The sequence below is a fragment of the Hyperolius riggenbachi genome, chromosome 7, assembly GCF_040937935.1.
Source record: "Hyperolius riggenbachi isolate aHypRig1 chromosome 7, aHypRig1.pri, whole genome shotgun sequence".
NCBI lineage: Eukaryota > Metazoa > Chordata > Amphibia > Anura > Hyperoliidae > Hyperolius > Hyperolius riggenbachi.
The window spans coordinates 265,905,623-265,930,395 of record NC_090652.1 but is presented as its reverse complement, the minus strand read 5'-3'; the positions used below and the strand labels follow the sequence as shown (position 1 = coordinate 265,930,395).

The 24,773-nt window shown below is 44.1% G+C and overlaps 1 protein-coding gene across 1 annotated transcript; it reads left to right on the top strand.

The window, feature by feature from the left end:
• The first annotated feature begins 546 nt into the window (after positions 1–546).
• On the top strand, positions 547–22,041 carry CD302 (CD302 molecule). The gene is made up of 6 exons (XM_068245643.1): positions 547–805; positions 7,243–7,350; positions 15,046–15,168; positions 18,475–18,645; positions 20,498–20,524; positions 21,790–22,041. Exons 1-6 carry the CDS (start codon positions 679–681, stop codon positions 21,990–21,992), a joined length of 759 nt encoding a protein of 252 aa, XP_068101744.1. The 5' UTR covers positions 547–678; the 3' UTR covers positions 21,993–22,041.
• Positions 22,042–24,773: the final 2,732 nt, after the last annotated feature.

Below are 24,773 nucleotides of genomic sequence, written 5' to 3'. Positions count from 1 at the left end.
AGTTGGGGGTGTGTCCTAATGCCTGTTGGGTGCTTGCAGACAGTTGATGGTTGTGTTCTGTCTGGTGCTTGCAGACAGTTGTTGGGGGTGTGTCCTGTTGGGTGCTTGCAGACAGTTGATGGGGGTGCGTCCTATCGCCTGTCAGGTGCTTGCAGACAGTTGCAAGTGTTTGACATCGGCAGCCTCACTTGAATCCAGAGTCTTCCCTCTTCTTAGGTAAGTACTGTATGCAATTTTGCACCAGATCCTTGGCTTTGGTACATGGCGGCCCTTCAGTGGAGTGCTATCTTTATTCGACTTGCATACCACTTGGACTTTATTAACTTTGCCAAACACTAAGCTGTTTCTAAAACCAAGATATGCATCTTCAGCACCAACATGTGTAACTAACGGCACATCTGGACACTGCAATCTGCAGGTCCGTTATACAATAGCTGTTCCTTTAAAGAAAAAAAAATTGGTTGACGAATGCCCAGCAATGAGCACAGGCCTCCCCCTCTCCTCCCAGTTCACTGAAACTGTTCAACACAAGTCATTTTTTTCCCATCATTATTGTGCAAGTTGTTTTCAGTACAAAACAAAACTTCAGCTGAACTCTGAGGTTACTCGTATGACTGGGAAATACGGGTCTCGCTCACCACTGTAGGGCTACATACAATCATATAGAGTATCAGGAGGATGTATATTACTGACTGCACAGGCAGCAGAATCCAGCACAAGACCAGAGAATTCAAAAAGACTCTTCTGCTGCTTCTGTGCTGTGTGGCCTGTGGTGCAGCTGACCAGTCTGTCACTGCTGGAGATGGTAAGTGAGGCCTAATATGGGGAGCAACTCGCAATGTTTATTGTTTATTATTACTACTGTACTATGCAATTATGTAGCACTGACACAGTGCTTTACAGAATACTTAATTTCCATTTAACTGTCCCTCACTGGGTCATAAAGTTGATGTTCCTATCAGTCTGGGGACAGGTTTTTGGGGCCATGTTAATTAATCTACTGTGTGTTTTTGGAATATGGGAGGAAACTAGGGTGCCCAGAGAACACCCAGACAGAGAGTGATGGAGAATAACCTCCATCACTCTCTGTCTGGGTGTTCTCCAGATAGGTTTGGACCTTGATCCTGAATAGCTTAATTAATAACAATTAAGCTATTCAGGATCAAGGTCCAGACCTATCTGGTCCTCTAACATAGTATGGATACAGAGGCGCCAGAAGGATAAAAAGATCTAAGCATTTAAAATGAGGAGGTAGTGGTGGACTTGCCTCCTCCGGGCGACACAAGGAAATGCTGATCAATTTTCAGCAAAACAATTTATTTACATACTCCAGTAAGATACAACACGTTTCGCGGGAGTGACCCGCTTCCTCAGGCAATATGATGGAGCATAAACAAAAAGGGGTCTGGTACTATAGCAAGCGCCTCTGGTCCTCTAGCTTTATTGAAAAGGAACCCAAGGTGTGAGACTTATGGAAGCTTCCATATTTATTTCCTTTTAAACAATACCAGTTGCCTAGGTTTTCTTTTATTTGTCCTGGTTATTACAACATTTAAATGATGTCCCTACTACAATGTATGGCGAGAATATCTTATTTGGAAGTAAAGCTGTATTTTTTTCTGTTTTAAAGTTACAAGTGTCTTATTTTAGTAATTATAGGAGAGGAGGTAAGGGGTTAATTAATGGGGGATTTGTTATTTATTTAATTTAATCCATGCAGATGTATTTTTACTATTTGGCCACTAGATGTCCCCCCACTTTATTCCTAAGTGTTCTAAACAGTACACAGGAAGTGTTGTGTAATGGGTTTTTACTTTCATTTTGAGAATGACCACTGGCATCTGGCACTTTGATCGGCTTTGGGAACACATACTCCCATTCACCGATCAGTGAACTTACTGGTGGCAACGAGAACGTGTGCGCATGCGGCAGGCGATCGAGGTGGAGTATGTATATCTACACCCCTGAGGCTAAGTTGAAGTCTCAAGGGGCGTAGAAATGCTGGACTAAAATCAGGAAGTGGCAATGCTGAAAGGCTGGCTGTTCTGGCGTTCCTCTGTTGCAAGACGTCAGGCCATAGAGCCAGATCTGGCTGAAGTTTGACCGCACTAAGCATATGCTTGTTTCTGGCATGTGATTCAGATGCTACTGACGACTCGAAGATAAGCAGGACCGCTTTCATATCCATTTCGCTAAAGGGGCAATTTAAACCGATGCTCAAATGTCGCTACCATATTGCAGTGTTTCCAGATTTTATTAACATATCAGCAGAGTAATGTGTAGAGCTGCTCTGACTAATTTGTTTTGCAACATAAATATTGCAGCAGATAAACTTGTATTTCACAAGACAAATAAATTCCGTAATATGCATATACTGCAGTATTGATCAGAGCACCATTTTGTTATTTGAACCACTTGTTTCGGACACTACAGCAGGAGGTGACCACTTTTCCAGCCCCCGAGCTGCTTCAAAAACAAAAAAGCCAAAGTGAACTTCTGATCCCCCCACCCCCTAAACATAATTGCATAATAAGGCCGACTCCCCCCCCCCCCCCCCGCTTCCCCCTTCTTCAAACATAATTGGGGGTTACAGTGATCTTGAAGTGAGGAAGCACGTCAGTTTTTATACATACCTAGGAAGGCTTTGGATACTATAGAGGCTTTCCGGTCCTCAGTCCGTCCCATCATTCCTGTGCCTTTTCTAGTTCAAGTCATTTGACCTCGCGCCTCTGAGTAGTTCTAAAGATAAGTGCATGCAGGCTGCGCACGTGCAAGTTTAGAGGCTCTAAGGCTGCCCCAAGGAGTGCCGAAGAACTAGCAGGATTAATACCTTTAACTAGGCACAGTGCATGAGCAACAGGAAGGACCGAAAAGGCTCTATGGCAGTGATGGCTAACCTTGGCACTTCAGCTGTGACAAAACTACAAATCCCATCATGCCTCTGCCTCCCTGAGTTGTGCTTACAGCTGTTAGAGTATTGCAATGCCTCATGGGACGTGTAGTTCCCCCACAGCTGGAGTGCCAAGGTTAGCCATCTCTGCTCTATGGTATCCAGAACCTTCCCTCTACTTAGGTAAATATCTAACCTAAAGTGCATCCTTGCAGGTTTCTGTAATAGGGATGATCACAGATATGCAAATTTATGCAAATGTTTATGCAAATGTGTGCAGCTTGAAAATGGACCAATCATTTTAAACCTGGGTTTAAATTGGGTTTACCGCCAGGAGGGTTAAAGAGGAACTTCAGCCTAAACAAATAATCTGTCATTAAGTTACATTGGTTATGTTAATTAAAATAGATAGGTAATATAATCTCTTACCCACCCTGTTTTAAAAGAACAGGCAAATGTTTTGTGATCTCATGGGGCCAGCCATCGTTTTGGTTGAAAGGAGGTGAGCATAAGACACAGTTCCAACTGTCCTGTGTCCTGATCACCCCTCCCAGCTGGGCTTCAAATCTCAAATAAAAAAAAAATTGCGCCAAAACAGCAGAAGGAGAACAACATCAGAAATCCCATCAAGCTTTGCACAGCATCAGGGGAAAAATGCCAGGGCAGATTTCTTTGATGGGGCGGAGCTTCTGTGCAGCTAAAAACGAGGATTGGGAAAGAAAAACAAAGTTCTGATAATGTGAAACACCAAGCCTTTTCAGTGCTGCTGAGTAGATAGTTTATTCTGGAGGTTCACTTTAAGACTACCTGTTTCCCCTGGCTTGAGGAGCTGAGCAGGCAAGCAATGCTTCAGTGGTGCATTGATCGTGGACTCTTCTTGTATGGCAATCACTGCATCTTGAGACACAGCTGAATCATCCTTGGTGTGACAACTGGCTATAAGGAGGGGGGCTGACTTGTACTGGGGGAACATCTGTCTACTCTGGAGGGGGCTATACTGGGGAGGTGGCTTATACATGAGTCAATCACTTTTTCCTAGTTTCTGAGGGAAAAGTAGGTAGCTCTGCTTATACGTAGGTCGGCTTCTATGCAAGAATATACGGGCAAGTAGCATGTCTCCCAAACATAATAAGGCAAAGAGTTCCTTCAGGTAACATAATTAGAAAGTCTGTCGCTGCACACAACATAGTTAGGCTACCTGTATCACACAGCATAATTAGGTAGAGCATTCCGACTGATAACAGTATTAGGCAGCAAGTTCTCAAAAACAAACTAATCTTGTAGCGTGTTCCCAAACAACATAATCAGACATCATGTGCTCCCAAACAAAATTAAAGGACCATTATCGCGAAAAATGTTAAAATTTAAAATACGTGTAAACATATTCAAACAGTAAGTATTTTTCTTCCAGAGTGAAACGAGCCATTAATTACTTTTCTCCTATGTTGCGGTCACTTACAGTAGGTAGTAGAAATCTGACAGAACGGACAGGTTTTCGACCAGTCCATCTCTTTATGGGGGATTCTCATCAAGGTTTGTATTCTTTAAAACATTCCCTGAAAAGGATGTATACAATGATGTTGGCCAGCCTCCCTGCTCACTAATAATATAACTAGGCAGTGTCACCACAAAACAAAATAAGCACCTAATCACAGAATGTTTACTTCCAAATCACATGATTATTTTGTTCCACTAATACATAATTAGGCAGAGTGCCCCCCAAATTATTTGTGTTAAGTGGTACTTCTAATAAGAGAAATAGGCACCATACTCTCCTTCCAGATCACTCACATCCTCCAACATCCCTTGTCTACAGTAGCAATCCATTAATGGGGTAATACCCTCTGTCGGGTGATGCTGTACACCACATAATACTCTATGCATCACCTAAACCTGTTAGGGACAGCATGTCGGAGAATGCCTTCAGCACATTGGTTTTGGGACTATTTTGTTTAGTGTAGGAATCAGGGCAAAGTACTCGGTGCACGGGCCCTAAATATTCTGCCCTACCAAAGTCACTGGATCCATATACAGCAGAGTCTCGGTTATCCGGCACCAACGGGGATCAGCAGATGCCAGATAAGTTTGCTTTCCGGTTGCTTGAGACGCAGTGCTAAAAATAGGCTTAGCTATTACGGTACGATTCCTCATTCTATATACTTACTACTCCCATGAACTCTGTATTCAATGTTAACCACTTCAGGACCACAGGCTTACACCCCCCGAATGACCAGGCTATGTTTTTTTTTTTTTTTTTTTACAATTTAGGGCTCTGCAGCTTTAAAAGCTTGCTGCAGAGCCATACAATGCAGCACACAAATGATCTCCCCGCCCCCTTTTCTGCCCACCAACAGGGATTTCTGTTGGTGGGCTCTGATCGCCGCTGCGATGTTTATTTTTTATTTTTTCTTATTCATTCAGGGTTTTTTTTTCCTTTATAAATGTCCCTATTTTTTTTAAATATTTTTTCCCCCTCCCCCCGCCAGCCAATGACAGTGATCGGCTGTCATAGGCATCAGTCTGTGAGAGCCGATCGCTCTTGAGCCTCTGTAGGGGACAGCCCCCAGTACAGCGCTGCCGTAGATCGCAGCATTGTACGATGCATATAGACGGCGGTTTCACCGTCTAGCAGTCTCCTAGCGGTGATCGCTGCTGGGAGACTGATGACAGACCGGAGCTCCGTCATTCAAGCTTGAATGCGCGCGCATCGACACGTGTGCGATCTCCTGCAATCTCCGCCCCCAGGACTTAACGCCAATTGGCATTACGTGGTCCTGGGGGAGTCGCCACGTTCACGTCTATCGGCGTGACTCGGTCGTTAAGAAGTTAAAATACAGTAATTTTACTTTGGGGCAGCCGCGGAACCCAGTCTTTAAAGGGAGGGTTGACGGTGGGGAGAAAAAAATAAAAATGCACATCCAATTACCTGGGGCTTCCTCCAGCCCGTGGCAGGCAGGACGTGCCCTCGCCGCCGCTCCGCAGGCTCCCGGTCGCCTCCGGTGGTGCACCCAACCTGGCCAGGCCGGCTGCCAGGTTGGCTCTTCTGCGCTCATTGGATGTCCTCCGGGCTGTACTGACTTACTGAGGAAGCCCCAGGTAAGTGGATGTGCATTTTTATTTTTTTTCCCCCCACCGCGGATCTTCCCTTTAGTTTAAACTGTACCTTAGAACACAATAATTTATACTCAGCTGGGGCTTCCTCTAAAATAAAGGAAGCCCCAGCTAAGTATACACTTGGCTCCAACTCTTTGGGAGCACTGTCCCTCTTTCTTCCTCATTTGTATTTTTTGTATATTTACAGTAAATATATGTATTTTTCTACTGAAAAATGTATTTAATTGACTAAAATTGATATATTTCTTATTATAAAATGATATAATGACGGAAAATGAACCAGGATAGAAAGGACCAGTGTGGTTTAATTTATAAAATAACAATATTCTAATTAAATCTTTATGGTATGCATGACTAGGGGTGTGCTGGGGGGGGGGGGGGTGAGATTTGGGGTGTGGCAGGGGGGTGGCTTAAGTGTCCCTCTTCCTTATCTCAAAAAGTTGGTAGGTATGGTATAAATCATGCAATGGTTGTGGTCTCAGGTTATCTTTAAAGCACAGCAGAGCCACAAATAGCCTAAGGCCACATACACACATCAGACCATAGTCTTTTGAAAATGAAAGATCACAGACCAATCTTACCACCCTTCATGTAGTATGAGAGCCATACTCTACACAGACTTTTCTATGGAGCTGAACTCCACATCAGGAAAAAAATCTTTGCAAGATGCTGCACACACAGATGCTGTACAGACACAAAAGATCAGTGTCTGCAAAAGATCTGTTCCTGCCAAAAATCCGTTCCTGCAAATTGCAATGATAGTCTATGAGATCTGCAGATCATAATACACACATGATTTAACTGACATTCATCTGCAGATCCGCAGATCTGAAAATCCATCCTGGTGGATCTGATCTGCAGATGAATGTCAGTTAAATCATGTTTGTATTATGATCTGCAGATCTCATAGACTATCATTGCAATTTGCAGGAATGGATTTTTGGCAGGAACAGATCTTTTGCAGATACTGATCTGTTGTGTCTGTACAGCATCTGTGTGTGTGTGCAGCATCTTGCAAAGATTTTTTTCTGATGTGGAGTTCAGCTCCATAGAAAAGACTGTGTAGAGTATGGCTCTCATACTACATGAAGGGTGGTAAGATTGGTCTGTGATCTTTCATTTTCAAAAGACTATGGTCTGATGTGTGTATGTGGCCTAAGAAGTTGCCTTCACCACTGTCATCCATAAAGAAATAGGTTACTACAGTTTGTATAATGATCCCCTTTGTATTGTTTCAGGGTGTCCTGCTCCTATGTGGGTCCAGTTTAACATCAGCTGCTACACATTTATTTATTCGACACAGAGAAATTCTCTTGGAATTGAAATTGCTCGGGAAATCTGCAAAGGTAAACAAAAGGCTTGTATCTCCTGATGGCATATACAGCATAGGATCAAAAAACTTTGGCTTGCTTCAACAGCAACTCATTTATAGTTACGCTGAACTGAGAGGGAGATGGAGGCTGCCATATTTACTTCCTTTTAAACAAACTAATTAGTCATTTTTCCTCAACAGTTTTTATGAATTGAATCAGGTCAGTGTATGGACAATTATGTTGGACTAGACTATAAAGCACACTGGAAGTGAGTGGGATATGAAGGCTGCCATATTTATTTCCTTTTAAACAATACTAGTTGCCTGGCAGTCCTGCTGATCTCTTTGGCTGTAGTAGTATCTGAATTACACACCTGAAGCAAACATGCAGGCTAATCCAGTCAGATTTCAGCCAAAGCACCTGATCTGCATGCTTGTTCAAGGTCTATGGCTATAAGTTTGGAGACAGATGGTCAACAGGACAGCCAAGCAGTTTGCACTGTAAGAAATAAATATGGCAGCCTCCATATTGCTCTCACTACGGGTGTGTTTTAACCTCCCTGGCGGTAAGCACGAACTCAGTTCGGGCTATGCCGCGCAGGAGGATTTCTCAGGCCCTGCTGGGCCGATGTGCATAATTTTTTTTTTTTGGGTACACGCAGTTAGCACCTTGCTAGCTGCGTGTACAAACCGATCGCCACCGCTCCGCGCCGATTCGCCACCCCCCCCCAGACCCCTTGCGCAGCCTGGCCTATCAGCGCCAGGCAGCGCTGAGGGATGGATCGGGACTCCCGATGATGTCACGTCGTTGATGACATCATCATGATCGTTGCCATGGCGACGAGGGAAGCCAAACAGTAAATCCTGTAAAGACCGCCAGGGAGGTTAAAGTCTAATCCAACATAAGTGACTATATATTGACCTGATTTCAATTAATACAAACTGTTGTGCAAAAATATTTAATCTTTTGTTCCTGTGGCTTCGAATTTTTTACATGATGGAGCCTTTTTTGCATCAAGGTGTATAACGTTGATATATACATATATACATATACTGTATATATTGCTTTTAACCTATGTCTTTTTTCCCTGTGTTCCATTGTAGTGGTTTTGTCAGAATGGCTAGGCTGGCTAGTGTGGGGTTCCACCACCTATACAATACCAGACCACATAGTCCATGACAATGGGGGGTTGCTATGGAAGAGGTTGGCAGTAATCTCCCGCCACATTACAAAGCACTTTTATTCATGTCAAGAAGAAGAAGAAACACATCTCCAACTCTGGGGTGCAAGAGTAGATGAGGGTATCTATCCAAACATGTAAGGATAGCCCCAGGGGTGGGTTGTGACCAATGGTGGAATCTGGAGGAATATTTAGTAATTGTATTGGCATCTAATGATTTACGGGCAAGCAGGCATTATTAACCCTTTCATCTATCAATCCTTGCAGCACTAATACAGAGCCTTTCATTAACCTCTTGAGCCCCAGATGTTTATACCCCCCCTAAGTGACCAGGCCATTTTTTTTTTACAATTTGGCACTTCACAACTGACACAGCTGAGACCACCCATTTCTGCTACACCACCGTAGCTCCATTCCCTGCGTTTTGACAGAAAGTCAAAAAGAGGATCCAGAGGACGTGGGAAAAGACGTTCTTCACTGCAGAACCAAAATAACTCTGTGACAAAATCTACAGAGTGCACCCAGGCAACAACCCTAATAGCTCCAGCACAATCCAGCAGAGATGACAGCACATCTGGAGACTGTTCTGTCCTGGAGCCCTCAATCTCAGACCCTTGCTCCCAGGGTAGCCCCATCAAGGCTGTCCTCTGCAACGTCAGATCAATAAACAACAAAACAGCAATCATACATGATCTAAGGCTCCCTGCACACTGCAAATCCGTTTTCCGATTCCGATTCCGATTCCGTTTCCGATTTTCCCTGAATACATTCAACAGAAAAACGGATCAAAAAACGCAGCATGCAGTTAAGATTAAAAATCTGAATCGGAATCGGATGTAAAAACAGATTAAAAAGCGGAATCGGAATCTGAAATGCATGCAGTGTGCAAGAGGCCTAATAGAGTCTTCTGATCTGGCCTGCCTGACTGAAATCTGGCTTTCTGAACCAGTTGGCCCCACCCTGTAGGCCGCCGTGCCAACAAACTATCCCGTGATATACTGCAACAGGAAAGAACGCAGGGGTGGAGGGGTTGCACTTTGCTTTAGATCAGCTTTGAAAATCAGACCACTTACTGTAGGACCTACCAACTCGTTTGAATGCTTGGGGGTGCAACTTTCAGCTGAGAAAAACATTAACATATTGCTGATCTACCGCCCACCAGAAAAATACTCAGACTTCCTTAAGGAACTTGTAGACCTCCTATCAGAGGCGGCCTTAGAGTATGCGGGGCCTGGGGCGAGTGTCACATGCGGGGCCTAGAGCTAGCATAGTGCCCAGTATATAGCTAATATAGTGCCCAGTATATAGCTAATATAGTGCCCAGTATATAGCTAGTATAGTGCCCAGTATAAAGCTAGTATAGTGCCCAGTATATAGCTAGTATAATGCCCAGTATAAAGCTAGTATAGTGCCCAGTATAAAGCTAGCATAGTGGCCAGTATAGTGCCCAGTATGCAGCTAGTATAGTGCCCAGTATATAGCTAGCATAGTGCCCAGTATAGTGCCCCGTATATAGCTAGCATAGTGCCCAGTATAAAGCTAGTATAGTGCCCAGTATATAGCAGTATACAATAACTATGCTCCCCCAGCCCCCGTGCCCCACCCAAATTTACTCATTAGCGGCCCCACAAATAATCCATTTCTACCTACCGGTAACCGGACTGGTATCTGCTCTGGCTGCCCTGAGTGCCCTGGCCTTTGGCTCTGCAATACGTCCGGTGTGTAGGTTACTCGCGGTGGCGGCGGCGGCTGCTGCAGACAGATAGTGACACTGGCTCCCCTCAGTCTCAGTCCTGGTCCTGGTCGGCTCTTCAGGTCGCGCTGCCCGGCTGCCGCGGGGAGTGCTCTCTCTACGCATGCATATGACGTCAATCGTGACGTCACTCGTAGAGCGCACCCAGCAGCTGGGCAGAGGAGGGAAAGGATGCTGATGCGCTCCACATATACAGGAAGCACATCAGGGCAATGAGCGATCGGCGGCGGTGGCCGCAGCAGACAGTGAATATATTTTATTAAATTATGCCGGCTCTGAGTGGCGGTGCGCGTGGCCTCTTCAAGCGCGGGGCCTGGGGCGATTGCCCCACTTGCCCCCCCCCCCCCCAAAGGCCGGCTCTGCCTCCTATGCAACCTAACAATGGAACACCCCAGATGGATTGTTCTTCACAATTTGGAATAGAGCTACCTCGTGCCTTACATGAACTGGGCTTCCTCCAATCAATCAGCTCTGCTACTCACAGGAAAGGTCACACTCTGGACCTTATATTCCATACTGGGCTGTCAATAGCCAATGTGGAAATTAATCCTGTTGCCTGGTCAGACCATCACACTATCCACTTCTTCCTCTCAATACCAGCTGTCAAACACCAGGTCAAGAATCAAATAAAATACCGCCGCTTAAAAGGGCTAACACCTCAACATATCCGAGATAACCTTAGCTTTGATGAATTGACTGACTCCAGCTTGGACCCTGATACTCTGGTGTTTAAATACAACAAATGTGTGTCCTCCACCTTTGAGACCATTGCTCCTCTGTGCACCAAATATCTTACTCCACACCATCATGCACAGTGGTTTGATAACGCTATAAAAGAGCTGAAAAGACAAGGCCGAAAACTTGAGAGACTGTGTCGCAAATCTCAGTCCCCAGAAGACAAACATGCCTTAATCCTCCACTTGAAGAACTACCAAAAGGTAATCACGGGAAAAAAATCATCCTTTCTATCACAAGAGATTGCAAATGCAGTTAACAAACCAGCCCAACTGTTCCGCACAGTGGAAAAACTCTGCAACCCGGCATGTCAAAAACTTAATATCGAGTCTTCAAAGGACCTCTGTGACCAATTTGCCCATTTCTTCACAGACAAAGTCTCCGCTATAAGGTCCGCCATCCAACTTACAGCATCTGAGCCTAATATAGCGCTGAAGACCATTAGCAGAGACAACGTAACACCTTGGTCAAACTTCAAAGAAATTGATGAAGAAGTCACATCAAGCATCCTCCTTCACCTCCGCCTAACTACCTGTGACCTGGATCCTGGCCCAACACAGTTCATGTTGAACTGCCCCGACCTGTTCGTACCAGTATTCCTTAAAATTGTTAACTGTTCCTTACAATCAGGGATATTTCCTGCTTTACTGAAGGAAGCAATCATCGGGCCTCTCCTCAAAAAGCCCTCCCTGGACCCAGATGCAATGACCAGCTACAGACCTGTCTCTAACCTCCCCTTTCTGGGCAAGCTAATTGAAAAAGCTGTTTACCTCCAGCTAGAAGCCAAAATCCTACAAAACAACAGTTATGACCCATTAAAGTCTGGCTTCAGGAAACACCACAGCACTGAAACTGCCCTCATCCAAATATGCAACCACCTGCTCATGGCAAGAGACAGAGGAGAGTGCTCGATCCTCATACTGCTAGACCTTTCTGCAGCCTTTGATACAGTTGACCATGACATCTTGATAAACAGGCTACAGGAATACTGCGGCATTGATGGCATAGTTCTTCAGTGGTTCCAATCCTTCTTGAGTGGCAGAACCCACAAAGTGTCTATGGGGCCCTTCCTGTCCACCCCTGTATCACTTAAGTATGGGGTGCCCCAGGGCTCAATCCTCTCTCCCCTGCTTTTCACGATTTACATGTTACCGCTTGGAAAACTAATCCAAAAACATGGCCTGACATACCACTGCTATGCAGACGACACCCAACTATATCTTTCCTTCAAGCCTGGTGTGACAGACCCAACTCTAACTATAAACGCCTGCTTACGTGAACTACAGCAATGGATGAATGACAACTGGCTGAAACTAAATGCAGACAAAACTGAAGTCCTTCTGATTGGAGGGCAGAGCATGATAACAAAACAACTTAACTTGCAGTCTTCATCACTGGGAATAGGAGGCACGGATCTACGCAGCTCTGATCATGTGCGTAGCCTGGGAGTTCTAATTGATGGGAATTTAAACTTCAGAACTCAAATCTCTGCTGTGGTGAAAGCATCCTATTTTCACCTGAAGAACATTGCAAAAATCAAGCACCTCATCCCCCCATAAGATCTGCCAACCTTAGTCCATGCCTTCATCACATCCCGACTGGACTACTGTAATGCTCTCTACACTGGCCTTCCAAAAAAGGTCTTGTACTGCCTACAGCTGATACAGAATACTGCTGCCAGACTGCTAACCAACCAACCCCGTCACTGCCACATAACGCCAGTCCTGCACTCCCTTCACTGGCTACCTATAGAATGGAGGGTCCTATTCAAGATCGGCCTACTGACATTTAAATCCCTGAATAATCTGGGCCCTGGATACATGAAAGATATGTTGCAGCTGCGTAGCAATCCCCGCATTCTCAGATCCACAGGTTCTAATAATCTAGTCATACCCAGAGTCCACTTGGAAACTTTTGGTCCCAGAGCCTTCTGTCATGCTGCCCCTACGTTTTGGAACTCCCTACCTCAACAGATCACGACAGCTCCATCCCTGGCCGTGTTTAAATCCAGACTAAAAACCCACCTGTTCAGTTTGGCATTTGCAGAATTATAACTTTTGTTGTGTGAATACTTCATCCTACTACCAATTACTGAATCTGAGAGAGCCTAAGCGCTTTGAGTCCTATGGGAGAAAAGCGCTATAGAAATGTTATTGTATTATTGTATTAATAGAACTCGGCATCCAAATTCGATACTGATATAGCTGCAATTTATCATTGCAGTTTATGTGGCACAAAATTACCAAGCTGCCACCGGTCGCCTAAATTCCTTTGGCCTAACAGTGTGTGGAAACAAATCTTGCAGAAATGGTTACCCTACACTATCACTAAAAATTGTTCTGGGTGTAAATATTTCATGTTTACACAATATTAATTGTTTTTAGCCAAACCTGGCTTTATGTAATGTAAGTCTATGAGCGATGCTCGTTGTGTAAACGACTGCGCGTTGCAGGGCACATGCACTGACCAATGGGAATCTCAGTGACGTACTTCCTGCCCAGCAGAAGGCGGTGCACGTAACCCTGTGGTGCAGTCTGTCACATGGTCATATGTTTGTCATTTTTTGCATTGCGGTGAGATGTGGTAGGAGCATTGCATCCTCACCCCAACGCAAAAAATCAGTGTAAAACCGGCCTAAAATTTATAAGCAAAAGGCATAGTTCTATATTTCAAACCAACTTGGTCCTTTTTTATCAACATCATTAGTCTTCGTGAATATTACATTTGGAAAATAAGGAATATATCAATTTAAAGGCTGGGAATAAAGAGTCAGACACATTATTCAATACAAAAAAAAACATATAATTTTCTAGATCTGTAAATCAGTCCTGAAAGAAGGACACATGAGGAAGACATGACCACAGGGGTATTTGGTACCCAAAGAGGGACAGTCCCTCAAAAAACAGGACAGTAGGAAGCTATGCTTTAATGGGTGCAAAGGTGGCAACACACCATACAATTAAAAGGTCTAATTTTACACCAATTCGATAAACACAATCGGTTATCCCGAAAAATCAAAAGCTTTTTTTCATTCGTTATAGAAATCTGATCACTTTCCTGTTTTTATTCAATAAACGAAGCAGTAGAGTGTTAGGTTATGTCAGTTACCAAGAAGGAACCAAGTCCGATGAAGGCTTATTATTAGCCGAAAGCTTACTTTTTATTTATCTTAAAGAGAACCTGTAACAAAAAAAAGTTCCCCTGGCGGATACTTACCTCGGTAGGGGGAAGCCTCGGGGTCCCAATGAGGCTTCCCCCATCCCTGTAGCTGCAGGCAATCCAGCACTGGCTCCCCCAAAGTCTCCGGCAATTCAGGCTCGACAAGCCTGACAAGCGGTGGCACTGTTGCGGCTCTCAGCACGGAGATAGGCGGAAATAGCTGATCTCCTTCGGGTCCGCTCTACTACACAGGCGCAGGAGACTTGTGCCTGTGTAGTAGAGCGGTCCAACATCAATCGGCTATTTCCACCTATCTCTGAGTGGAAAGCCGATATTGCGCTGGCACCGGGAAGGTAAATATTTACATCCCCGCCGTTCAGAGGGCCAGAGCGAGACCGTCGCAGGACACAGGAGGATGGGGGAAGCCTCAATAGGATCCGGAGGCTTCCCCCTACCGAGGTGAGTACCCCCCAGGGGAATGTTTTGTCGTTACAGGTTTTCTTTAAAGTTAGCCAATAAATGGTATCATCCTGATTCAAAACTTCTTATTTTTTCGGTAAAAGAAGATTGGAAATGTTGGATTTTTCTGATCAAGTTATATAAAACTTGAATGGTGTGTGGTAGATTGACAATTACTTGATGTACAGACCCAAACAATTTTTTCTGAGTTTTCAATCACGTTTTTCATAATTGGGAAAAAATTGAACACACGTGTGTAGTATAGTGGTCAGATTTTTTGAAATGTTACAACCAATCAGAAATATTGCAATTCTTGAATTGAAAAGATATTTTAAAAAATGGTATGGTGTGTGGCCACCTTTAGTGTATATGCAATGTAGGAACGGTGGGTGCACATATAAGTTGGTTCTGCTATTGGTGTTCTAACCTTTTGGTTTCTTAGATATTGGAGCCGACATTATTAGCATCAACACCCAAGAAGAACATGCATTCTTGCTGAAGACATTCAAGACAAAGTGGAAGGGACCCAAAGAGGTTCTACTGGGCATGTTTTATGATAGTGATGGTAAGAATATAAGGCAATGTCATCTTATTGTACATAAAAATCCTAAACATTCAATCTTAATGAACTAAAGCAAAACAAAAATAGTGTTTGATGAATAGTTACAAGTAGCAGTGAACGATGAGAAGAGACTAAGATCCAATTACAAAAAGGAAACCAAGAGCCCGCAATAGTGTAGTATGTTAGAGTATAGAAGGTAAATTATTTAGGCGAATAAATTAATACACTAAAGGGTCATCACTAAGGCAACCAATGTTAATGCCGGTGGGGAGATTAGATCTGACCCTACTCGGGTTTAAAAAATTGCTCTCTGTAGACAGGAAAGAGAAATGGGTAACAGCCCTCCACCAAGTACTTGACTGTTACTAGGACATACTATAGTTAATTCAATATTTGCCTGATGAAGCAGGATCATACATGCGAAACGCATTCCATTGTGGAGTGTTCAAATAAAAGGGAATTGTTGACCAAAATCAATAGGTTCGTGTCTACTGATTCGGGGGGCAAGCCCGCCACTACCTCCCTCTTAAAACTTTTTTTTAGCTTTATTTTATTGTTGTGTTGGTGCCTCTGTTCAAACAATCCGTGCCTCAAAGAGTTAAAAATCAGGTATGCAAGTGACAGTTTCTGTCTGGGTCGGGACCGGGTCAGACTATAGTGTAACCCTAAGTGATAAGGAATTGCAGCCATAAAACACTTTCCTGGCAGTAAATGGCTTCTGAAAGCAGGAAAGGGATAAAAAAGTTCAATAGTTCATAGACTTTAGCTCTGGCATACTTCAATAAATGTGTTATTGTAAAAAAGTCATGAAACAGTATCGAAAAAATTAAAATATAAAAATAAAGCTGTGGGATGACAAAAAGAGTCATTTTTAGTAGAAGAAGGATAGATACAATTGTTTATCTCATTCGTTTATTTTCACCTCCGATGTCCTTTAATTATATTAAGGCTAAAATTTAAAACCCAGTCCAAAGGTGCCCACTAATAATACAATCTTGATTGTACAATCTTACCAAATCTATGTAGTAGAAGAGTCATCTGCTTTGAATTAATAGTTTAGGTAGACCAATGTATTACACAGAAGTGGTAAGATTGTACAATGAAGATTGTATGAAATTGGGCTCCCTAAAGGTGGCAATACACTGGTCAATTCTTAGCAGTAATATCTTTTGATCAAATCTGCTAGAAATCGATGCAGCAAACAATGCCCCAGGTTGGTGCTCTCTATTTCCTCCTTTCTCTTACTGCTTCTGGTGATGCACATTTGACGTTCTCGCGGGCCACGTAAAATGACGAGGATTCTGCCCGTGGCCCTTGCGATTGACACCTGTGGTGCTGCAGAAGAGCTCGTTCACACTATATGCAGCACTTCAGTTCTGACGCACTGCACGTGATGTACGATCTGCATGGTAACAGGCATGTACCCTTCACAGTATGAGTTCCCATGCAGTGGCGTAGCAACAGGGATTGCAGAGGTAGCACACTGCATAAGAGCCCCTAAACCAGAAGGGTCCAGTAGGGGCCCTCCTTCAACCACTTTATTGGTGCTAAGCTGGTAATGATCACTGCTATATGTGCTTTGATGCTTTAGATGTAACCATTGATAGACTGTTCTCCCCAGCCTACACCTCTCAGACACTGCAGCTGTCCTTGGCAGGCTTTGGTGCTCCATATAAATGTTAAGTATAGAGGGCTTGAGGGGGGCCAATGTAAAACTTGGACCCAGAGCTCCTAAGCTATTCTTCTGTTCCCATGCATTGCTGAATTGGAGAGCCCCTTTAAATTCATTAGCCTGTTCTGATAAAACAGCGTTCCTTTCAAACCAGACCTCTGCTACACAGGAAAAAGGTTGTATCTATCAAGGGGGCAATCAATCTCCTCCAAGCAGATTGGTCTGCCACCTTCTATGCCTGAGATATCGACTCCCTTGTCAGAGAAGGTGTCACCCCAAGTGAGTTTAATATTGAATGTAAAATGCTGGTTTTTAGATGATATGTCTGACATCCACCGAGTTATGACCTAATTGGAGAACATACCCAATTCGGTCCCTAATACAACAGGGGCAGACTTCAGCCTGAGGTCACATTTCTAAGGGTGGGGGAACCTGTCTTGTTTCCTTCCTCAACCTCTAGCAGAGAAAGGGTTAAATTGGCTGGACCCCCAGGCTAAGAGAGAGTCCTGCTGCAGCCATCCATACCATCGCAAATTGGCTATGTTATCCATGGACTTCTATCCACAGAACTTTCTATATTTGGATTTTATGTCTCTTTCGCTTGGACTTATTATCCCAAAGGACACCATAACTTGACAAATTGCTCAGACTGTAATTGGCTATTATTTTCACATTTAATCCTTATTAATACTGTATCGATTTGCTTCAATTGCTATATTTAGTTCTGCATTATTTCTTTAAGTAAATGAATAAAAAAAAAGTTCGTCTAAGTGCTGTTCTGAAAAACTCCACAAAGGATTCACATCTCCTTAGAGAAAGATGTTACCATAACCGTTTTATTAACGTTGTTAGTTTTGCTATCTCTAGAAAGGTTGTGAATTAACCCTTTTTCCTACAGGATTTAGCTAGAGTTAGACTTAGCGCATTCGCGCGCTTTATTGTGGATTGGTGGCAGTGACCTGGTCTCTATACGAGATCACAGATTGTATCGATTGTACATACAATCGAAATTGGACTATGTGTGGACTTACTAACTAATCCAAAAGGTTACTTTGCCTGCAGTGCTGACTGCCTTCAGGATTCCCTCAGGGTCTGAGGCTGAATGGTAAACCGCGGCAAAGGGAACAGGAATTGGAGGGTGACTGCGCATGACCAATCTTTGGCGTCAGTCTGTTCACCGTATTTAAAGCCATCGGATGCGACTATTCGGTAACGGTACCCGATTAGACAGGATTGGCGCACGTTGTCACATTATTACCTGTCGACCCAGCAACCTGTCTTTTAACGTCAGCTTGCTCACAGTCTTACAAGCCATCAGAGGCAATGAATCCCTGATGGTACTGGAGTAAGTTAGACGGGATCACTTGGCTGGACATCACACACGCCCCCCTCCCATTCCATGTACAGCCCCCTCTTTCATGTGTATCATACATGTGCTGCAGCCCCTCTCTTTCATGAACAGCTTCCTTGAACATCAGTTTCCTTTTTCATGTGTTGCTCCCCATTATCACCCTCCTCTTGTAGTATGTAGCAACCCATCTTTCATGTCTAGATGCCCCTTTCCAGAAATCCGGCCCTGTTTGGTGCATACGTTATGTGTGAACGTAACATAACACTGTCCAATATTCTCCTGACAGATGACACTCTGAAATGGTTTGACAGGACACCAGTGATGTTCACAAACTGGAGAGAAATAAGTGATGAAAATCTGAACACCTGCGTGAAGATGAATACGATCACTGGTGTGTGGGACTCTACCGACTGCGACAACTTTGTTGAATCAGCAACGTTATGTAAAATGGGGCTATGTAAGTTAATCTTTCTTAAAATTAGTCAAAGTTTGTAAGGTCCAAGTTCAGGGACTTACTTTCTGAATGCATGTATAACAAATGTACGTAATAAAAATGCTACCCTATGCTATAAAAGTGTAAGGCTGAAAATTAGAGGCCATTGACCTGATCACTCCTCCCTCCCCCTCCCCTTTTTTTTTTAAACAATGTTGATTTGAAAAATGAATGTAATTAGACTCCTTTACAATTATATTTTTGTCAGTTGTTGCACAATTGGATGCATTAGGATGTATTAAAAGAGAAATAAAACTCAGGATGCTAGCACAATATTGCCCCTGTAGTAAGGCCACATCTGGAATATGGAATTCAGTTCCGGACAACAGATTAGGCCACAAACCCACTAGAAGCGATTTTCTGAGCGCTTTGGGATTTGAAAACTCTTGCTAATGTAATGCTATGGGTGCGATCCCACCTGAGCGATGTGATTTTATAAAAATCCCCCATAGCATTGCATTAGCAAGAGCTTTTTCAAATCACTGGCGCTTAGAAATAGCTCCTAGTGGGTTTCTAACCTTACAAGAAAGATATTGCAGTTTTAGAACAGGTGCAGAGACTAGCAACAAAATTGTTTAGAGGAATGGAAGGTCTCACTTACCAGGTAAGGTTAGATAAACTGGGCTTATTTAGTCTGGAGAAAAGATGCCTTGGAGGAGATCTAATTAACCACTTGAGGACCGCAGTGTTAACCCCCCCTAGTGACCAGGCGATTTTTAGTTAAATAGGCCACTGCAGCTTTAAGGCCAAGCTGCAGGGCCATACAACTCAGCACACAAGTGATTCCCTCCCCTTTTCTCCCCACCAACAGAGCTCTCTGTTGGTGGGGTCTGATCGCCCCCCAGAGTTTGTTTGTTTTTTTTATAAATATTTGTTATTTTTTAATAAAATCCTGCTTTTTTTTATTAACATTATTACCCTCCCTCCCTTCCTCCACCTGCCAGCCCATCAGCGCGATCGGCTGTGATAGGCTTCAGCCTATCACAGCGGATCGCTTCCCTGTGTCCCATGGGGATAGCCGTGTCACACGGCTGTCCTCAGTACAGCGCTGCTGCGGATCACAGCGCTGTACAAAGTAATTAGACGGCGATTGTCGCTCGGAGACTGAAGGCGGGGCGGAGCTCCGCCCCCGAGCAGGAGATGCGCGCGCAGCCTGCGCACGATCACCTGCTAGCCCCATAGACAGCCGTTCACGCCAATGGGCGTGGAGTGGTCCTGGGGCTGCCGCACTGCTCACGCCAATTGGCGTGGCGCAGTCGGCAAGTAGTTAACATGTATAAATATATCAGAGGACGATGTCAAAGCTTGGCGATTGAGCTTTTTGTCCCTAGGCTTTTACAAAGGACTAGGGGACATGATCTGCGCATGGAGAAAAAATGTTTTAGCCATTTATTTAGGAAATTATTCTTTACAGTAAAAGTGATTAAGATGTGGAATGTATTACCACCACAGAAAGTAGTTATTGCAAATTCTATATCTGCCTTTAAGGGAAGGGGGGTGGGGGGGCTTAGATGCTTTCCTTGCATTGAAACGCATCCATAGCTATAATTACTAGGTAATGCCCAATGATGTTGATCCAGGGATTTTATCTGATTGCCATCTGGAGTCGGGAAGGAATTTTTTTCCCTTTTGGAGCTACTTGGACCATGCCTTGTAAGGGTTTTTCGCCTACCTCTGGATCAACAGGGATATGTGAGGGAGCAGGCTGGTGTTGTACTTTGTTCTCTGGTTGAACTTGATGGACGTATGTCTTTTTTCAATCCAAATAACTATGTAATTCATACAGTTAAATTTCTCATTTTTGTTTTTATTTTAGACTTACCAACAGAAAACAGTAAAATGGGTAAGTACACCTTCACTGAGACAGTATTTTTTCCTCTGAACAAAGACACAGACACACAACATAATATACAGATATGCATAACATACTTCAGCCAATACTATGCAAGTGAAGGCATGTCTTGGCCTTCACCCTAGTAAGAATATAACTTTTTATATATATATATAGTGTATATACCATATTTTTCAGAATATAAGACATGATTTTTCTTCCCCAAAACTGGGGGGGGGGGGGGAGTGGGTGTGTCTTTATTCAGAAGATGCGGTACAAAGAAGCACAGAGTGTGCAGGGAAGGAATTACCCATCGCTCCGGTCCTGTGGATGCCGATGCGCTCGTCTTCTTATCCTGGAGCTGGCAATATATTGGAACACATCGTCCGCTTGCTGCTATACCGATCCAGGTCCTCCATACTTGTGCCGTACTTCTTCATCATAAGAGGAGCGCGTCAACGTCAACATCCACAAGACCGGAGCGAGGAAAAGAGGAGCATGGCAGCGGGATAAGGTGCAGTATGGAAGTGTTAGTGCAGTTTAGTTTGTGCAGTGTAATGTAGAGTAGGGCAAGAGGGATTAGTGTAGTTTAACTTGTCAATGTAGCTTAGATAGAGTAGCTTAGAGACAGTTTGAGGGGCAAAAGGTCCATAAGACGACCCTGCACTATAGACGCATCTAGGTTTAGTATTGTAGTTTTGTTCTTTGGATTTATACAGGGCTGGACTGGGCCGCTGGAGGATCCACCGGTGGGTCTGCTCCCAAGGCAGCAATCTCAAGTGGCGTAAGGGACCCTCTGCCAAGAAGCCTTGCCTGCTCAGCTGTTCGCTGAAGTGGGTCCCAACTTTTTGAATCCATAAGGTTTTGTTAGTTAGACATGACAGGAGGGGGTTAACTTGTTATTGTGAAGCTTGAAGGAGAGTGCTGAATCTAATACTGTCCCTGAGCAGCAAGCTTGAGGGGCTGGTGTCATGGGGGGGGGGGTCTATCTGTTACCAGGGTCTTTCATGGGCACCGGTCTATGGTCCGATCTGTTTCTGGGGCCTTGCTGTCTAATTAGGTTATCTGGTGGACATGCTGTCTGATTTTATTTGTGGACACACTACTACCAAATTGTTGTTTGGGGAACATGCTACTGCCTTTTTTGGGGGGAGAAGCTGTCTGATTATGCTATTTAGGGGTCATGTACATGTTAGCTTGCACATGTTTCTGTTTGGCTGACCATTAATGACCTTTAAGACTGACACCTACTTCATGTTCATCATATTCTCTTTCAGATCAGAGAGTGGTAATGATTGTCCTGATCACTGTGAGTGGTGTAGTTGTGCCGGCCGTGTTGCTGCTGTTATTCATTCTACATAAGAGGAAGATCCTATGGTCTGGATATCAACCAAGACATCTCCCCAGGGCTGCACAGGCTCTCCCGTACTGTGACAACGATATGTTGGTGGACACAATGGAGACAGAGGACTGTGCCTAGGCACATAGATAAAACCATACTAAAGCAGTTTTGTTTTCCTGATTACACACATCGGTCTGTGTTTTTGTTCTTTCCTTGGAGGAACTAGAACTAGCAAGTGCTGAAACAGAACGTTGCACATGGGTGCTCTGATTCGGAAACCTAATGATTTCCTGACAGCTTGAGAAATCAAGCTGAAAAATAATTAAAGTACCCCAGAAGTCAGAGCAGTATCATCCATCAGGCAACCTAGGCAGGTGCTTGGGGCCTAGTGGGTGTCAAGGGGACCACCTGCCACCTTCTCTGACCTCTCTCCCCTTCAGCTTTCCAAAAGGACCACAAGGGGGCCCCAAATATACTACCTTGCCTATAACCCCATTACATCCTAATCCATCTCCAGATCTAGACCAAGTTGCCCCAAGTTGCGCCTGGGGCAAGGTCAGGTTTTGGCGCCTAAACTGCCATTCCCCATCCAAATTTTGCCGCCTTTTTAAGAATTCAACAAACTGCGCCTGGGGCAAGAGACCCGCTTGCCCCCCCCCTAGATCCGTCCCTATATGGAGACTGCCATATTTATTTCCTTTTAAACAAATACCAGTTGCCTGGCAATCCTGCTGATCTGTTTGGCTGCACCAGTGTCTGAACGTCTGAATCACACACCTGAAACAAGCATGAGGCTAATCCAGTCAGACTTCAGTCAAACATCTGATCTGCATGCTCGGTAAGGTGTGTACACACCTTTAACCATTTCTGCTCTGCTGCGGTGCCACACTTCGGTGCACTCCTACGCACTACCGCGGGCGCGCCCCCGTGCCCCTGTGTTGTCCCCCGGTAGCCCTGGGATCAGTGAACGGGAACATGGTTCCCGATCACCAATCTGTGCCCCCAGCAGAAAAACCAAAGCGCTCTTACTAGAGGCTTCAGTCTTTCTGCAAAAAATGTTTTCCTCGTCCCCTTTGTGCTTCCGCTTAGCGAGAAGCACAAGGAGAGAAAAAAAAAGCTGAAGGTGGCCATCTTGTGGCCAAATAGTAAAACTACATCTACATATTTTTTACATTACAATTTAGACATATAATAACATTAAAAATTAACTGTTTTTCCAACACCAAAATATTACCCAAATAAAATTTTTAATGGAAAAAAAAATGACAATAAAAAACAAACAAAAAAAATAAAACATAAATAGTTACCTAAGGGTCTGAACTTTTAAAATATGCATTTGAAGGGGGTATACTACGAACATTTTTTTAAATATAAGCTTGTAAATAGTGATGGACGCAAATTGGAAAAAATGCACCTTTATTTCCAAATAAAATATTGGCACCATACATTGTGATAGGGACAAAATTTAAATGGTATAATAACCGAGACAAACGGGCAAATAAAATACATAGGTTTTAATTATGGTAGCTTGGATTATTTTAAAGCTATAATGGCCGAATACTGAGAAATAATGATTTTTTTTTTCTTATTAATCCTGTTAAAATGCATTTATAAAAAAATAATTCTTAGCAAAATGTACCACCCAAAGAAAGCCTAATTAGTGGCAGAAAAAACAAGCTATAGATCAATAAATTGTGTTAAGTAGTGATAAAGTTATTAGCGAATGAATGGGAGGTGAAAATTGCTCTGATGCATAAGGTGAAAAATCCCCGCGGGCCGAAATGTTTAAGGGCTTGTTTCCACTAGAGCGAATCCGCATGCGCTGTCTGCATGCGGATTCGCATAACCAATACAAGTGGATGAGACTGTTTCCACTTGTCAGTTTTTTGGTGCGTTTTTCTGTGCAGGATTTTTCTGCACGGTAGGGCCTGCAGAATTCGCCTGCGTGAGGAATGCAGGCGATTCGCAGGCTATGTATTTAATAGGGAAAACGCACATGCGGTTTTTGCCGCGATTTCGCACGAAAACTAATGCAAATTGAACCAGGCAGTGACATGGTTAAATTCGCATATACCCTGCCTATGCGAAATCGCGGCAAAAAACGCACGCGGAATCGCATCCGCATGCGATTTCGTCAGCGGTGGAATCCCGGTGATTCGCACCGCACTAATGGAAACGGGCCCTAATGGATGTTGCCCATCAGGGATTAGGACCCGATCCCCTTGGGCAACATAGCTGGGCCGGCTGCACAGACACGAGTCTGCTGTGTAGCTGATGATGCGTACTGTTGCTAGGTGGAGGGAAGACGGAGCAGCGCATGCATGATGTCATGTGGCGGGCGGGGCAGCAGCGTTCACAAAGTAGTCCGCCGTCGCTAGGAGTGAGTTGATCCACTTGCGGGTCAGAAATCAGGCGCCCCTATATACACCTGATTATTGGCTGAGGCGGTCATTATCGGCAGCCAGCCTCAGTTGACTTTAGTCAAGCATGTGTATGGGACTTTAGAGGGTTTTTGTCTACTAGAGGCAGAGGATCAGCTGGGCTGCCAGGCATCTAATATTGTTTAAAGTAAATAAATATGTCAGCCTCCATATCCATATCCCACACATCAGGGGTGCGCTTTAAAGAGAATCTGTAACTAAAAAAAACCCTCTGAGGGATACTTACCGCGGGAGGGGGAAGCGTCTGGATCCTAACGAGGCTTACCCGGTCCTCCGTCCCTTTGTTCAAGCGCCGGGATCCCCTGAAGTGCGGCGAGGTAAATATCTACCTACTGCAGTCTTGTGCAAGCGCACTAGTGGCTCTTTGTTCGAGTAAGGCAGAAATACCCAGACCCCATCGTATTTGCTCTACTGCGCAGGTGCGAGTCCTTTGCGCCTGCACAGTAGAGCGGATACAATCAGGCTCGGCTATTTCCGC